The 18,053-nt window shown below is 33.8% G+C and overlaps 1 protein-coding gene across 1 annotated transcript; it reads left to right on the top strand.

The window, feature by feature from the left end:
• The first annotated feature begins 870 nt into the window (after nt 1-870).
• Nucleotides 871-17,514, top strand: arpc2 (actin related protein 2/3 complex, subunit 2). The gene is made up of 10 exons (XM_048194609.1): nt 871-1,095; nt 3,642-3,676; nt 3,865-3,977; nt 8,123-8,168; nt 8,256-8,442; nt 9,338-9,431; nt 10,879-11,005; nt 13,202-13,302; nt 14,275-14,375; nt 17,158-17,514. The coding sequence occupies exons 1-10, from the start codon at nt 1,022-1,024 to the stop codon at nt 17,177-17,179; spliced, it is 900 nt and encodes a 299-aa protein (XP_048050566.1). The 5' UTR covers nt 871-1,021; the 3' UTR covers nt 17,180-17,514.
• Nucleotides 17,515-18,053: the final 539 nt, after the last annotated feature.

Raw genomic sequence — 18,053 nt, 5'->3', positions numbered from 1 at the left:
CAAAATAGTGTTTTTCTCTGAGGCATGGTAAAGCATTAGTAATTAGTTTTAAACAATATAAGACTAAACGTGTTGAGCTATATAACAATACTTAGTTTTCTGTCTATAAATATATCAAAACAGTAACATTCCATTGTCTATTAAAACATGTAATATATTAAAGCGTCTTTGGTGTTTCCATGGTTTCAACAAAATAAAACCAGAAACCGAGGGTAACGCGGGTATGACGCAATTGATTATGATTGATTATCTATGCATTAGTTAAGCATGAATTAATGCATATTAGTGCACCTGTATTGTAAAGTGCTACCCATAAATATCACTCAAATTGAGTCAATACAACTGAACTGTTTGTTTTATGCTTATTCAACTTTTCAACTTTATAACAAATACAAACTTCATTACCTACTATACACTTTATCAGTGTTATAATAGTGCTAAAGACCCCATAGGGCAAAATACATTATTTCTCAAAAGACTAAATGACTAAACAATCTCACTACATAATCACAACACTCTCCTAAATTTTTAAATTTTCCTCAGGTATAAAAGATATAATTTTAGACATGTTGTTGCGAAAGATATTTCATTTTCAGTTTTCTTGAATGCGATTAGTTTTTCAGTAACTGGACAGTATAGCTAAAGTAGGCTATTCGGCCTATCAATGCACACTCAAAACCTGGAAACATCAGAGAATGCACCAAAACGTGCATTTCAATAAACTAGTAAATGTAAATCCTATAATATATCTAAAATATTTCAGAAAGAATGAATAAAGAAGTAGAAATCCCTCTTTGTGAGTGCAATGTTTTAAAAACTCCTTATTTAGTTTCAGTGTTTTGACTAGCACAAACGAACAGGCAGTGACGCGGGCAGCTCGCGGGTCTTTCGAGTCAATGCGGAAGCGGCCAGAAGTCTAGGAGCAGGAAAACCAAAACGATTGTAGTAGGATTGTAGAAAAGCAACATTTGATCTTATATTTTTAATTCCACATAGCCATTAAACATTCATTTAAATCATCATGATTTTGTTGGAAATCAACAATCGGATCATAGAGGAGACTCTCAGCCTCAAATTCGACAGCGCGAGCAACGGGTAAGATCTTCCTGTCTGAGTCACAACTCACATCAAACATCGCTCATTTAATGCATGTATGCGTTGACAAGAGCCATATTTTCTTTTGCACGGATAAAATAACTTGATAACACATGCGTTTGTGTTCTGTGAGATGATTTGTTGGTTGTCCGCGTTCGAGTAATGAAGTGCCCTGTATGGGGTGTGTCCAGCAGTTCAGGTCACATAGAAAACCATTACATTTAACTTATGTGTGTTTGTGAACGCGGCATCACCGTGATTGCTAAAACAAGTCTCTTGAGTGATTCTGACCATTGCACACACGTCGCTTTCGGCTGACCCGATTTCTTGAATTGTTTAGTCCCAGTGAAGACTGAAGACACTTCCTGTTCATAGCTTCTGCGTAAATCAGTCGGATGCATGTCGCTGCAAGATCAGCGCTTCTTTCAGACCCGTCCATGCAGGATGAAGTAGCTCTGTAGATTCCTCGGGAATTTCATTTTTCTCCAGTATGTGACTTTGCGCGTGCTTGCGCTCGTGCTGGAACGTCCACGCGCCTGCTGTGACTCATCCTGTATCATTAAAGCATATAAATAAAAATAAATTCTGACCTGTTTCCGCTTTTTAAGTTATTTTACTTGAAATAGAAGTTAATGAAACGGCTCGTTATTGCTTTTAAAGGAACAGTGCGTCGAAACATTAAAATTCTGTTATTGTTTACATTATTTACTTAATTCTGATTGGTCAATCACGACATTCAGGTAAAATATTTCTGAATAATAGCCGTCGTTAATCACCACACCGTATAAATAACTTATTTTAGTATTGTACATGCTAATGAAATGTTCATTGCTGAAATAATTTTATTTATTTATTTGGCGAGTAGGTGTGTAAGTGGAATAATGTACAGTCATTATTGCGTAATAATAAATCACTTCTGCTAGCAGTCCTAGTCATTTTAGATGACTGTCCATTATCCCTTAGGGTGAATTCAGGGTGATTGGGACACTTTTTGCCATTGAGATGAATTGTAAGAAGTGTCCCAATCAACCTGAACCTGGAAGCGAGTTAGCATTTAATTTTAGGACTTCTGGTTCCATCACCCTAAAGTCTATGTTTTTTTTTTTTAATCATCTGAAATAAGGTCTAAGCCTCTAAATACTTTCACGTTTTGATCTATGACATAAAACACACCAGTTATAACCGATGGCGGGACTACGTCATCATGATAAACAGGACATTTGGACAGCATTTCTCATTAAAAAGTGAATAAGTATTCATACACAGCGCAGATCATAATCAGCGAGCATGTTTTTAAATAAAGTTGTTTTCTAAATAAAATTTGAGGAAGCTTGGTGGTGGTGACGTTGATCCGCGACCATGGTGTGCTGTAGTCCGTTTATAGCCTACTGTTAGCCTTTTATATCTGACGACTTTATTTAGGCTTCAAAATGTATAAATGTTGTGTTAACTTGTAAAGATTATCTTGACTGATAAAACGTGTAAGTGTCATAACCCTTTGTTAAACACAGAGCGTATTTTTTGCGATTTTCCAAAAGTCTATGGGGAAAATGCATAGGCTTTCGATCGAGGGAACCCGTGCGCCGCTAACTTCCTGGGTTGCCCTACAAAAACACAGGTGCGTCCCAATTCGCGTACTTATGCACTATTCTATGACGTTTTTAAGTATAAATAGTGCGAGTAAGTGCATTCACACTGAAAGTTCCAAAAAGAAAAAGTACACTTTAAATACCCGGATGATGCACTAAATTAACGGAAAAAACGAAGTGTGCACTCAACTGTCGCAGCTTTAATTACGTAGCGGAGGGGAAGGGAGGATCGGACTCCGTTGTTAAATGACAAAATAACCTTATACAATTCATGCACAACATGGATGAGTGCATAGTGCACAAGTACATAGTGTATAAGTGCATAGTGTATAGTGCGTCATTTGGGACGCAACTATAATATCTGAGGTACTCTATAGAATAACACAAGACACGTCAATATGTGCAGCGCACAATATGGCGGAATAAGTTCCGCCTTCTAAATAAGAGCCAATTGCTGACTGGTAAAGTCATCGCATCACTGCAGCGGCTGTTAGAGGCTCCGGTTCCTATAGAAACAGTCAGACGCGCGCCTCCGAAATGAGGTACGAGAGGACTTAGGACTGCACATGCGCATTAGCTTGATCCAGCCTGAAAAGTACGTATTTTTTTTTGTCATGATTTGAGCGTTTAGAAACAAAATTGTTGACAGATTTCATTGGTGATTTCAAATATGAAATTTAATCAAGCTTGGGGAACAGTTTTGGAGAATTTGATGTTTCCCCAAGATGGCCGCCGAGAATACCATCAATGGGATGAACTGTTCTTTTAAAGATTAAATCATTCATGTTCCTGCTCAGCCTTAATGAGGCTGAATATCTTGATAATAGCTATTTTTATTTTTGTCTCGTATTTAAAATGACAGTACCTTGATTTTCCTGTCTTTGTGCACACATAGCCTATAGAATGCCATTTATTTCTATATAGCAGACTCACAAAATGCTTTTTGTTGTCATTCAGGAACAAGCCTGAAGCGGTAGATGTTACATTTGCAGGTAAGGTTGAAATATGAATGAGTGGAAGTCTGTGTTTCTATTGTCCAAACTGTGTTATTACTATCATGCTCATATTTTAATGTGTTCTTTTCCACATCCACTGTAAAGGATGCTACATTAATAGTAATGTTTATTATTTTACACTGATAAAAGCAAAATGATTGACACTGATTATATTTTTGCTTCAGACTTCGATGGTGTGCTCTACCACATCTCCAACCCCAATGGAGACAAAACTAAAGTAATGGTCAGCATCTCTCTCAAGTTCTTCAAGGAGCTTCAGGAGCACGGCGCCGATGAGGTACGAGCAGAAAATCACCAAACCTGTCAAGAACATGTCTGGGTTGAATTTCAATGAGCCTAAAATTTGGCTTTATCTTTTTTTTTTTTATTTAACATGTACACTACTGTTCAAAAGTTTGGGTCAGTATGATTGTTGAATCAATGTTTTTGAGTCTTATGCTCATTAGGGCTGCACTTATTTGACCGTAAAAACTGTAATATTGTGAAATCTTATTACAATTTAAAAGAACTGATTTCTGTTTTAAAATATAATTTATTGCAATGATGGCAAATCTGAATTTTCAGTCTTCAGTGTCACATGATCCTTCAGAAATCATTCTGATATGCTGATTTGCTGCTCAAGAAACATTTCTTATTATTATCAGTGTTAGTTTTTTTTTTTTTTTTTTTGATGAATAGAAAGTTCAAAAGAACAGCATTTATTTGAAATAGAAATATTTTATAACATTATAAATGCCTTTTGATCAATTTAATGCGCCTTTGCTGAAAAAAAGTATCAATTTCTTTATAAAAATCTCATTGAATCCAAACTTTTGAACGGTAGTGTATATTTATTACTTTTTACTTTTGATTTAGAGTGAAATATGACCTGGGTATGTTGTTGTGAGTTTTACCTATTTACATTGCCACATTATGTTCAATACAGTTTTTCACAAGAACATCGTCATAGCTTACTGAGCAATAGGACTAGTTGGTTGCAAGATTGCAGCTGTTTTTTTTTTTATGTTTGTAGATTATATATTGTAATTATCACCTGTTATGAAAATACAGTTCAGGTTTCCTGTGGACAATTACGCCTGTTTCACACTTGTAGCGTTTGTCGCTCGCAGTTGAACCACGACTTACTGCAAATACGACTTACTGCAAATACATATTTTATTAACTAAAACAACAAGTAAAGTCATAACATAATGCTACATTTGCAAATCATCATTGCAAGTTAATGATTAGTGCAATATGTAAGTTTTTTGCAGTAAAATAACTAGGTCAGTGTTATATATTTTGTTCACTTGAGTACTTACAATATCCCAAAAGATTCCAACTATTTGTAAATCGTGAGAAAATTGCAATTTTAACCAAGGCTCTGGGACGTGTGAGGAGTCGTCTGTCAATTGCGTCATACCCGCGTTACCCTCGGTTTCCGAGGGTAATTTTTATTTTGTAGAAACCATGGAAACACCAAAGATGCTTTAATATTTACATGTTTTAATTGTATCGTCCAATCTGTCACGTTTTTCAGGTGTTCTCCTCCGACCATCATGTCTGTATCATGCTTTGATTTATGATGGCCACTATACTCTGCTGCGATCGACCGTGTTCCCCTCCTACTGTCCCGTACACATCTGCATATGACATGCTGTATAGTTTACATGATGAAAGTAATCTTAAAGTCCCCCTGTGGTGAAAATCAAGTTTTTAATGTTGTTTATATGTCTATATGGTGTTTTTAATATGCTTTAAGACAAACCATATGCAAATTCATAAGTCAACACCATTGCTGAGTATTTTCTTTTTAAAACTGCAGTGATCTAAAGACAGTTTCAAAAACGTGGTTTGAAATCGCTGGTGTTTCTGACGTCACAAACTACCTTGTAACCAATCACATCAATGTGACGGCAGGCTTTGGCATATCATTAACAGTGAACTAGCAGGGGAGTCTCGAGAGAAGCCAGGTTATCCTGGTATATTTTTCTGTTGATATGAAAAATCGGCTAGATTTAGCAATATAGTGGGTGTATGATGCATATTACGATGCTATGATGAACTATATGCCTTTCTGGCGTTCTGGCAATTGTTAGGATACTGATTGTTAGAGGCAGTTGTCCGACTCTGAGATGGTGAACGGGAACATGGTTTGTGTAACGTTAGCAACAAATTATTAGCTGTTTGATAACAGCAAAGAAAAAGCTTAATCATATTAATTATGGTTATGTGTCCGACGTTGTAAAAAAGCGGTACCGTTGTGCAGCGTTTACATCAGTAAGTTGACCGAGTGGATCACTGAGCTGGTGTGAGCGAGTGGAGGCGGGGCTAATTATCATATTCATATATCCACGTATACTAAATGAAGCAAGGGTGTAGAGTTACATTCGAGCTATTTTAAGACATAAAGAGAATTTTTTTCACAAGAAAAATAGGTTTAAATATGATTTTTTTAGGATAGGGATAAAATTATTGACTCCGGGGGACTTTAAAGTTAAGATATACCTCTAGTTTTAATCAATTAAACAGGCCTTTAAAATTTTAGGCAAAAACTCATGGCAATGATGTGTTTTCATGTGTTTTTATTTATTGTTTCACTGCGCTGAATGTCATATGGTGATTGTGAAACACGGCACACCTTAGTTATATATGATTTAATGGTCAAATTAGTAATTTTTTGTGCTAACTCAGGTGTATTTTGAACAAGAACAATGCACCGCGGCTTTAATTCAGCATGAGCGGTGCAGTAAAAATAAACTTGGCACTAAATGTTCACGGCACCGCCTCTGTTAACATGGGCGGCGAAAAAATATGCGCTGCTTACGTGTGAAACAGGCCTTATGCAACGTGAAGTTGCAGAAAAGTCGCTTTATTTCACTCGGGCTTTTGTGTCATTCTTTCATACTGTCCTCGTCTTGTGATTTTGCATTCAGTCCAGGGTGATCACATTTAATCACCATGTAAGGTTTTAAATGGCTTGTGGTTTCACGATGAAACAGGAAGTGTCTATGACTCACTTTGGATGGAGGAAGTCACATGTTGTAAAAAAAGAAACATTGGTTCCTTGTCCTTTTTAAGCCAGTGTTCAGTTCATTTAGTGATCTGCTGTTTTCAATTTTAAATTGATTCATTATTTAAAGGCATATTTCAAGATCAGTGCAGTTGCTTCTGCAGGAATTTGAATCAGTGCTTTGAGAAAATGAATTAATTGTTTTAAGGCGGGATTATCATGGGTCTTTAGGGTTCACGGAGTTGAGGTTGATGGGTGGCCTTTTCCCTGCCAATGCAAATAAATATTCAAAGTGTGTCCCAGCCCCATTCAGGACTGCCAATGTAAATCAATTGAATTACCATTGCAAAATAGAGGAACCAGTAGAAACGGCTCCCGGCTTCCTGTCTGCTCTTGTCATCCACACAGAGACAAAATTCAGATGAATTTTTTTTTTTTTTTTTTTTTCCCCAAGAACTCTTTTATTTGTTGAATCTTGACTATATACTGATATTCAGGCTAAAAAAGGTGACAAAATACAGAGAACTAAAAGCATGTTAAAAATGGCAGGAATAAAACAAGCCAGTGCCTGTCATTTTATACATGGTTAGTTGACATGAAATAGGTTTTTGGAAGTTAATGTGCCCTGAAATGTATGGAAGCTTGTTTCCGCCATGAGTTTACATCATTATTCAGATTTTTTTTTCCTCAGAATTGCAAGATAACTTGCATTTCTGACTTTTTCTCACAAATGTGAGAGATAAACTCGCAATTGTGAGTTATAAAGTCCAATTTTGAGGGAAAATGAAGACTTTTTTTCTCAGAATTACGAGTTTATATCTCACAGTTTTGACTTTATAACTTGATATTGCGAGGTGAGAAAAAAAGTCAGAATTGCGAGAGAAAAAGTCACAATTACCTTTTTTGTTTTTTATTCAGTGGCAGAAACAAGCTTCCACAGAAATGTGGCATGCTATACTCTATTAAAACTGCTTCTTATTAATTCTTTTATAATTGTTACACATGCAGATTTGACATTTTAAGACCTGATGTTTGTATTTTTTAATAAGCTAGTTAAGCCAAAAAGTGGAAAATAGTAACCAGCTGTAGGGCCTAAGATATACACTTTCAAGATTTAATCAATCAATCAATCAATCAATCTTTATTTATAAAGCACATTTAAAAACAGCTGATGCTGACCAAAGTGCTGTACATGTCACAAACATAAAAATAACAAAAAAAAAAAAAAATCATAAAAAAAAAAATTCATAAAAAGCTACGGAAAGGCTAAGGAAAAGAGAAATGTTTTCAGGGATGACTTTGTTGAAGTTGTTATAATTCTTATAGAATAATTCAGTGTTTTTTTTTTTTTTGTTTTTTTTTTAAATAGTCATTGATTTGAGATTTTAATTTTTATATTTTTGAATTTAAATTTGTTTGTTGTGTTTCAGTTGCTGAAGCGTGTTTATGGAAATTTGCTCGTGGCACCAGAAGATGGTAAGCCATATGGCTGCTGTTTTAATTTGTGTTATTTTTACTGAAAGAATTTTGGTTTTGATGATTTGTTGCTGTTCCTCTCTGAAGGGTACAACATTTCGCTGCTCTTTGACCTGGATGCTCTTCCACCCAACAAAGAGGAGATGATCCACCAGGCTGGCATTCTCAAGAGAAACTGCTTTGCTTCTGTCTTCGAGAAGTACTTCAAGTTCCAGGAGGAGGGTCGTGAGGGAGAGAAAAGGGCTGTTGTCCATTACAGGGATGACGAGTCTATGTAAGCTACTTGTACTTTCGTCAGTAGGGCTGCAATTAACAACTAATCTAGTGATCATTTGTCTGATTAATTGAATAAAAGTGCAAAATTTTATTTTGCATTTAATTAATAAAACATATCATCAATGTGCAATTTTTAGGCTGCGAGGAAAATGTAGAATGCATTGAATGCACGTAACATGTTTCATGTAGAACAATTTAAATTGTTACAATGTAAATAGCAATATATATTTAAATACATTTTCTCATATTTTCTCACATTATCACAAATATCTCCACAGCTTGAAAGCAGCACGAATAACCAAATAAAGAATCATAACTAGATTTTTACATTTTCTGAAGAAATTTTAAGTGACTCAAATCCTTTTAAATCCAAAATTTGTTAATAATTAATTCAGGTTAATTAGGATAGTTGATAGTTCACCCAAAAATGAAAATTGAATGAATATTTATTCACCCTCATGTTGTTTCAAACCTGTATGAGTTTCTTTCTTCTGTTGAACACAAAAGAAGATATTTTAAAGAATGTTGAACAGGTGATGGTCAGTGGCTACCGTTAACTGTTCTTCAACATTCTTTAAAATATCTTTTGTGTTCAACAGAAGAAAGAAACTCATACAGGTTTGGAACAACATGAGGGTGACAGTTTTTTTTGGGTGAACTATCCCTTTAAGATATATTCTCTGAAAATAAATTTTATTAGACAATTTTCTGAGTATATTTTGATTTAAGGCTGATTAGATTATTGCCATTATGAATACAACATATGTATATTATTTTTTTTATTTAAAAAAAAATTCTTAGTATCTTTTTTCAAACATGTTTTGCACACAGTTTGTAATCCAGCTCACATCTCATCTGGGTTTTTTTTTTTTTTTTTTTTTTTTTTTTTTCAGGTATATTGAGGCAAAGAAAGACCGAGTAACTGTTGTGTTCAGCACAGTGTTCAAGGATGACGACGATGTTATCATCGGGAAAGTGTTCATGCAGGTTCGCTCTTTTTGTCCCATTTCTCTGGAATAGTTCTCAGGTTCAGTCTTGACCATTTCTGTATTGCCTCACCCTACAGTCGTTTCTGTATGCTTAAAATGTCAAAACGCATGCCCTCTCTGTGTTTTGCAATCCAGCTATTTTGTGTCATGGTTTCCCATTGAAATAACAAGGTTAAACTACTGTACGTCAACCAAAGCTGTCATTTCTGTATTTACAGAACAAAATGCTGCCACTCTGACCTCAAAACTGACCTCAGAGCTGTACTGTATGCATTTCTCAACATATTGAGTCATTGTATAGCACTGTAACATGCATTTCTGTAACATATGCAGTTCCCCCCCAAAAAATATTTGGACAAATAAGCCACAATCAAATTTTTTTGCTTTATATAAAAAATAACAACGCAAGTGGCATTTATTTCAAAGAAATAAGCAATAAATTCATTCAAAACAAAATGAAGTAATATATATATATATATATATATATATATATATATATATATATATATATATATATATATATATATATATATTGTTTAGGGATATATTTATTTATTTTTAGTAATGCACCGAAATGATTCTAGACTGAAACCGAAAATAGCTTTTTTTTGTATAATTGTATTAATATTAGACTCTTTTAATGAAATTCAGTAATTTTAATGGTACTGAATTTGAAAAATACAAGCCAATAAAATAAAATGATTACACTTTTATTGAAAGTAACACACTAAAATTGGACAGAAAATATATTAATATTAAATATCAGTTATTCTTTATTCAGTTCTATGCAACAATATCAAATTTAACAGATTTATTTATTTCTTTTTACCAATGATCCAAATAATGTATAGTCCTACAAAGCTATTATTATCTATTATAAAACAATTATTAACACTGGCAAAAAAGAGATAACCAATGAAATATTAATAACCGATTGTTATTATGTATGCTTTTTTGTGTGCTTTTTGTTTTGCTATGCTTTTTTTTTTTTTTTTGCATAATAAAATCAAACCTGTAGCTGTGGTTTGCCTTTCTTGTCAAACAATTTTGTCAGATAAACACCTTAACCAAGTTTAGTGTTTTGTTACTCCCTAAAATTTCAAATATTTAAAAAAATATATAAAATTTTTCTCATAATTTGATTGTTTAATGAAACTTTTTAGGGTCATAAAAATCATCTGGACATCACTTTTAGCCACTTTAAATGGAAAATTAATAATGAATGGCTGTGTAGTAATGTCTATGTTTGGGATAATCCAATGAATTAAATACTTTTCAAATGAAAGGCACTTCTAATGTAATTGGACTGTCTTCACAAAATCACCTACACATAATGATTTCAGCACTGCAAACCACCCTAGAACAGCTGCTGTGTTTGTCACAGTGACGTTTGACAGTCGCTACGACATCAGGACAGAACGATGACTGTTTCTCTCTGTGTTCAGGAGTTTAAGGAGGGCAGGAGGGCCAGTCACACGGCTCCTCAGGTGCTGTTCAGTCACAGAGAACCTCCTCTGGAGCTGAAGGACACTGACGCCACAGTGGGAGACAACATCGGCTACATCACTTTTGGTTTGTACCATGAGGTCACATACACGTAAACATAAATGTAGTGTCTCAGAATAAGAAGAATGGTTATTTTTCCTCACAAATGACACTTGGAGAGTGTTCATTTTAGACACTGGTTGAACACTATCATCAACCACAACTGCTAGTTGGAACAAAGTTAAATATAGACTTTAGTTAGGTTTACTTTGGTGATGAGAACAAAGCACTGCTGCTTACCTGTGACAGGTGTGCTGTTATTTGCATTTGGTTCAAGAGAGCAAACACCCAGCCTTTCTTTATGGCGGTTACACAAACGTCTTAATGAATTAAAAAAGCACCACACCCTTTTATCAAACCCACCAACGTTTGCCAGCGCTACTAAACTTCAGTTTTTCATGCAACCAGGAAGTATTTGGAGACATGCAGTGTTTATTTAGTTCTGTTTTATTTGTTCATTTTACTCTGGTAGCTTGCAGCAGTAACTGAAAATACTAATCTTGTAGTGTTATCCTATGCAAACCTCATGTTAGATTATTTTATTCTGTAACAAATGCTTTTAGTTACTCAGATTGATGTAGGATTACACATCAGTTCTGGTTTCAGGTTTCATAGATTTATATATTTTCCCTCATTAAATTGCAACTACACTGCAAAAATGAAGTTGAAATTTCTAACAATTCTTAAAACAGGATAAATGTACTAAGATATTCAGGATAAATAAGATATTCAGACTTGTTTTCCTACCAAGTCTTATGCTGTGTTGCTTAAGTAAATTTACCTTTTTTTTCTTTTTCTTTTTTTATGATTTTGTTTTAAGACATAAATACTAAGACATAAAATGATTTTTTATTTTTTTTTGCAGTAGTACATAAATAAAAACTTATTTATATATTTTTATAAATAATAAATATATATTATTTGTATATTATATTTAGAATAGTTTTAAACAAAATGTTTAGAAGATACTCTTAGATGCCTAAATATGGTAACACTACATTAGTTAACATAACTTACTATGAGCAATATATTATTACAGCATTTATTAACCTTTATTAATGTTAGTTTATAAAAAAAAAAAAAAAATGGTCATTGATTATTCATGTTAGTTTGCAGTGCATTAACTAACTTCTTTTAAAAATGTATTAGTAAATGTAGAAATTAACATCTTTAGTTCATGTTCACAAATTAACTAATAACAAATATTAACCAACAAAGTGTAAGTCTAAATACTTTTAGAATGATTTTCTTTCTTTTTTTTTGCAGTAATAAAAATGAATTGTATTTTCATTCATAATGCACTCAATAGTTCAAAGTCGCTGTTTGGATTTTAATAGGCAAATACTTAAGAATCTATGAATGCATCATTATTACAGTGATTATTATGTTTCTAGCATGTTATATGTTTGGCAATGGTTCTTTTAACCCTGACTGATGAAGTGTGTAGCTTTTCATTTCTTAAACAACCATGTAGGAAGACACATCATGGCCATATTCCAGGATGACAAAGCAAGATTCATCATGCTCAATTTGTGAAAGAATGGTTCAGAGAGCATGAAGAATAATTTTCACACATGAATTGGCACCTCTGAGTCCAGACCTTAAATTCATTGAAAGTCTTTGGGATGTGCTGGAGGAGACTTTACAGAGTGCTCACCTCTTGCATTGTCAATACAAAATCTTGACCAAAAATTGAAGCACCTCTTGATGGAAATAACATCAACATTTATTTCCATCGAGAGGTGCATCAATTTTTGGTCAAGATCTTGTATTGACAATGCAAGAGGTGAGCACTCTGTAAAGTCTCCTCCAGCACATCCCAAAGACTTTCACTGAGGTTAAGGTCAGTGCCAATTCACGTGTGAAAATGATTCTTCATGCTCCCTCCCAACAATTCTTTCACAATTTTAACCCTGATGAATCTTGACATTGTCATCCTGGAATATGGTCATGATGTGTCTTCCTACATGGTTGTTTAAGAAATGAAAAGCTACACACTCCATCATTTAGGGTTAAAAACCGTTGCCAAACGTATAACATGCTAGAAACATCATAATCACTGTAATAATGATCCATCCATGGACTCTTAAGTATTTGCCTATTAAAATCCAAACAGCGACCATGTTAACAGGGATGTTAACATGTTACCTAAATGTTACATTCAAATGTCATATTCAAGTTCAAATATAAATCCTAAAATTATTTGAAATTATTTCCAACCAGTGCTGTTCCCCCGACACACCAATGCCAACACCAGAGACAACACCATCAACCTCATCCACACCTTCCGGGACTATCTGCACTACCACATAAAGTGCTCCAAGGTGAGACCCTCCTCAGAAATGCCTCAGTCGACCCAACAATGAGTCTTTGTGTTGATGAGGGCTCGAGGAAGGCCCTTGAATTTGTAAAAAGCTTTGTAATGGGCTTCTTAGTTTGCATACTTGCCATTCAACCATTCAGCCCTTTGTTTGGTGAGATACAAACAAATATGCTGGGTGGTTTTGACAGCAGGAAGAAAAATGCTATGATGTTAATGTATAATCAGCAGAGGTGTAAAGAGTACCTGAAAAACATACTTGATACCTTACAAATGACTCTATTACAAGTTACAATTCACCAAATCCAATACGACTTGAGTAAAAGTCTGATTTTAACAGTACTTAAGTTTACGCATACTGAATGTAGACTCAAGGATGCACTAGTCCTCAACACCTAAGAGACATGCCAGTAAAAAACAAGAAACACGTCTGTTGATTTTTTTTTTTAGGAGAGTAATCACATGTTTATTTTCTAAAATCAAAATAAAACTGAACGCCTCAAAATTGCAATAAATCAAGGTTGACGCAACAGCCTCTTAAATGTCTACAAACTCTCAAGTCTTAGTTATGCTCAAAAAGGGCAGAAGTAAACCAATATCTCTTCAATATAACAGATAAACACTTGTGATTCACAACTACCCGCTAACGCACTCAAATTCACATAAAGTTGCCTTGTTGACAAGTTTGGGTGGGTAAGGGCAAAATGCACAAAATGCATTACCTTCAATGCCCTGTAGATGGCGATATCACTTCTTTTGTAGCTGAAATAAGCTGCTGCAGAACAAGTTAGGTGCCATGCAGAATGTAATGAGTAACTGCATTATTTATAACAAATGTATTGGAGTAAAGGGATACTTATTCAAAAATGTAGTCAAGTAGAGAATAAAAGTTGCTAATATCTTTGATACTCAGCTACAAAGATACTTATGTACAGTAACTAATTACATTTACTCCCTCTGTTTTCTCCCACATTAGGCCTACATCCACACTCGTATGAGGTCCAAGACCTCGGACTTCCTCAAGGTACTCAACCGAGCTCGCCCAGATGCTGAGAAGAAAGAGATGAAAACTATTTCGTAAGTGCTGTTTTCACAACCTTTGGCATTTCACACTTTATATGAAACCGCAGATCAAAGTCATAAAAAAAGAAATCTTTCTCATGGGCTTTTTTCCCAGTGGTGGTGGTAGATTTGTGCTGATGTTGGTGCATATCTCTGGGTTTTGTTCAATACCAGAGGCACATAGTTGCAAAAGATAATTTGTGATAATGTGTTTAAAACTGACTTTGACTCTTCGTCTTTATTAATTACACCGAGGTGTTGCACCATCCGCTGTCTCTTAGAGGTTGATCTTATCAAAGCAGATTAGCGTGTACTTTTTAAACCTGGTGGTTGTTTGAGCTTGTTTAAACTGAAACTTGGCCGAATGTTGCAAATTCTTTTTCTCTGTAACCGAAGGCCATTTCTTGTCTTCTACGACGTTGGTAGGACAGAACCCAAGGGAAATTGATTATCAGTAGCGTAAAAACCTTTCAAAACAGACCGACCATGAGCTTTGATTATATTTGTCGGTGTGATTTTAACTAAAAAAAAAAAAAAACTGTTTAATTGCTGAATTCCTTGTAAAGATCAAAAGTACAGAGTTTCATGAAAAAAGATCAATTGGAGAAGTTTTTGTTACAAAAAACAATCAAAACAAAAATTGTGGCAAAAGAGCAGCAACCACTTACTCCCATGAATCATTGCGAATGAAGCTTCTATCTCAAACTTATATTATATTTGAATGTTTTGCCATAAATCTCTAATAACTATATTTTGTACTTGTATTAATATTGTATAAATCATTCAATTATGACATTTGCGATGCTTCATGGGACAAATAGTTCAGATGTTGAGATTCATCTCAGAGCTGGGTAGTTTGGTTCATGGCTTTGAACTTCATTCAATTTTTAGAAATGTAATGAATTTTTTTTTTTTATATAACTTAAATTGTCACTACAGAGCCCCACACATGATATGGACAAAAATATATATTGTGGCTGCAAATTAAGATTTCATTCTCTTCATTCCCTTCATTTTCTTCATTTCATTCCCTATTTTTACAAAACTGTGGCCACGTTGTTCTAATTTGTTTCTTCGTCTTGATTTAACTAAAACAAGAGTACAAATTATTACAATGTGGCCATGATTTAGTAAAATAAAGGAACAAATTATCATATCTTGCATACGATTTACTTGATGGAATGAATTAGTAAAATGTGCTAACGTATTATTTGGTCGTGGGAACAAATTCTCAATTCGTTGCCACAATATACACAATTTTTTTTCCCCTGCATGTCAAATTAGGGGCTCTATAGTTCATGAAGTTGAAAGCAAACAAAAATAATTAACTGAACAGTTAGTACTTGTTTGATTTATTTAATTTTTTTTTTTTTCCAGCCAGCAGAGGTGTTTTCATTTTGAATTTTACACATTCAACCCTCAACCCTCATTTGCATTTAATCAGAAAATCATTTGTTTTATTTAAGTCCCTACAAATTCAGAAACTAGATGTTTTCCTCAATCAGACTGTTAATATTTACACAGTAAAAACAACCTCCTTAGTCAAAGAATTCACAATGGCTGGAATGTGAAGTGCTTCCCTTTGTCATCAGACTTTGAAGATTTCTTGGAAACGCTTTTCAATACAGTTTATTTTGTTGACAGTTAAGGCATTAAGTATTTTGAACTAACAATGAGCATTCATCACAGCATTTATTTATTAGGTTAATTTTTATTTCTTCATAATGTTTATTGTTAATTCAATGAACTAATGTTAACATATTGAATCTTTTTGCAAAGTCTTGTGACATTTACCAGCAAAGTTACTTATAGTCAATACAATGTCTGTTGGGGGAGCATCAAAATAAGGTTTTAGCAGATATTAAGTTGACAGTTTAATAATATTATAATGAGAGTTAGTTGACATGTAGTTGCCAACTTTCTTATAATTAGTAGAATGCCTGTTGGGGAGCATCAATATAAGGTTTTAGCAGATATTAAGTTGACAGTTTAATAATACTATAATGAGAGTTATTTGACCTGTAGTTGCAAAGTTTCTTGTAATTAGTAGAATGTCTGTTGGAGAAGCATCAAAATAATTGTTAGCAGATATTATGCAGACAGTTTAATAATATTATAATGAAAGTTAGTTAACATGTAGTTGCAAAGTTACTTGTAGTTAGTAGAATGTGTTGGGGAGCATATAAATGACGTGTTAACAGATATTATACAGACAGTTTAATAATATTATAATGAAAGTTAGTTGACATGTAGTTGCAAAATTACTTGTAGTTAGAAGAATGTCTGTTGGAGGAGCCTCAAAATAAATTGTTAGCAGATATAAAGTTGACAGTTTAATAATACTATAATGAGAGTTAGTTGATATGTAGTTGCAAAGTTATTTTTAGTTAGTAGAATGTCTGTTGGGGAGCATCAAAATAGCAGATAGTTTAATAATACTGTAATGAGAGTTAGTTGACGTAGTTGCACAGTTACTTGTAGTTAGTAGAATGTCTGTCGGAGGAGCGTCAAAATAAAGTGGTAGTAGATATTAAGCAGTCTACTAATATTTGGCATGTAGTTGCAAAGTTGTAGTTGGTAGAATGTCTACAGTGGACTATCGAAATAAAGTGTAACTTATTTTTACTATTAGATTGACTATTTTTGTTAAATGTGTATGCACATTTTCTTGGTATCATGTGTCTGTAAATTTTTCCAATATAGAGTATAAAATTATGATTTGAATCTATATTTTATCACATTTATTCCACTGTTTTGACCTGGGAATATGAATCTAACCCTCTCACGATCTTTCCAGGGGCAAGACCTTCTCACGTTAAGGACATGATGTGCAATCACGAGACCAGCATCCGTGGACTCCATTATACACCTCTGGCCAGTGATGTCGATCCTCCACATGGAATTTGCACCTCAACAGGGAGACAAATAAATTCCTCGCTTTGCATTTATAGGATAAATGTTATTTGTATGTTGGATAAACAGATTTTTTGATACACTCTTATGTTTCACTGTGTAGCTCTGTTGTCTGACAGTGTTTTATTGACATAGTCATGCAGTATTTTCCCTTTCCTCTCTTCCTTTTGCCTTCGTTTCGCCAAATGCATCAATAATGGACATCATGAAATGGTCATGAATAAATCAGTCTTCTATACAAGAGATTTTTTTTGTCTGTTCCTTGGGGTAAAATCATTTAGTTTGGGGTCTATAAGATTTTTTTTTTTTTTTTTTTTTTTCCGAAAATGTCTATGCTAAAAAAAAAAAAAAAGAGTAAAATTAGTAATATTGTTTTATTTATATATATATACACACTTCAAAATAAATGTTTTTTATTTGAAGATATTTAAAACTAATTTATTACTGTGATGTTTTTCAGTATCATTACTCATCTTCAATGTCACATGATCATTCAGAAATCATTCTAATATGCTGTTTTGCTGTTCAGGAAACCTTTCTTATCATTATCAATGTTGAAAACCATTGTGCTGCTTCACATTTTTGTAGAACATTTTCCAGGAGATCAAAAGAACAGAAATGGAGATGATGGCAACACTTTATTTAAAGCTTTTATGTATAATGCATTAAAAAGGTATTCATAATGTACATTTATAACGCATTATACAGGTTTAAGTGTTACTGAAATCTTTTACAACATTATAAATGTCTTCACTGTCACTTTTGATCAATTTAATCTGC

The sequence above is a fragment of the Megalobrama amblycephala genome, linkage group LG6, assembly GCF_018812025.1.
Source record: "Megalobrama amblycephala isolate DHTTF-2021 linkage group LG6, ASM1881202v1, whole genome shotgun sequence".
NCBI lineage: Eukaryota > Metazoa > Chordata > Actinopteri > Cypriniformes > Xenocyprididae > Megalobrama > Megalobrama amblycephala.
This window is presented reverse-complemented; position numbering and strand designations above follow the sequence as displayed.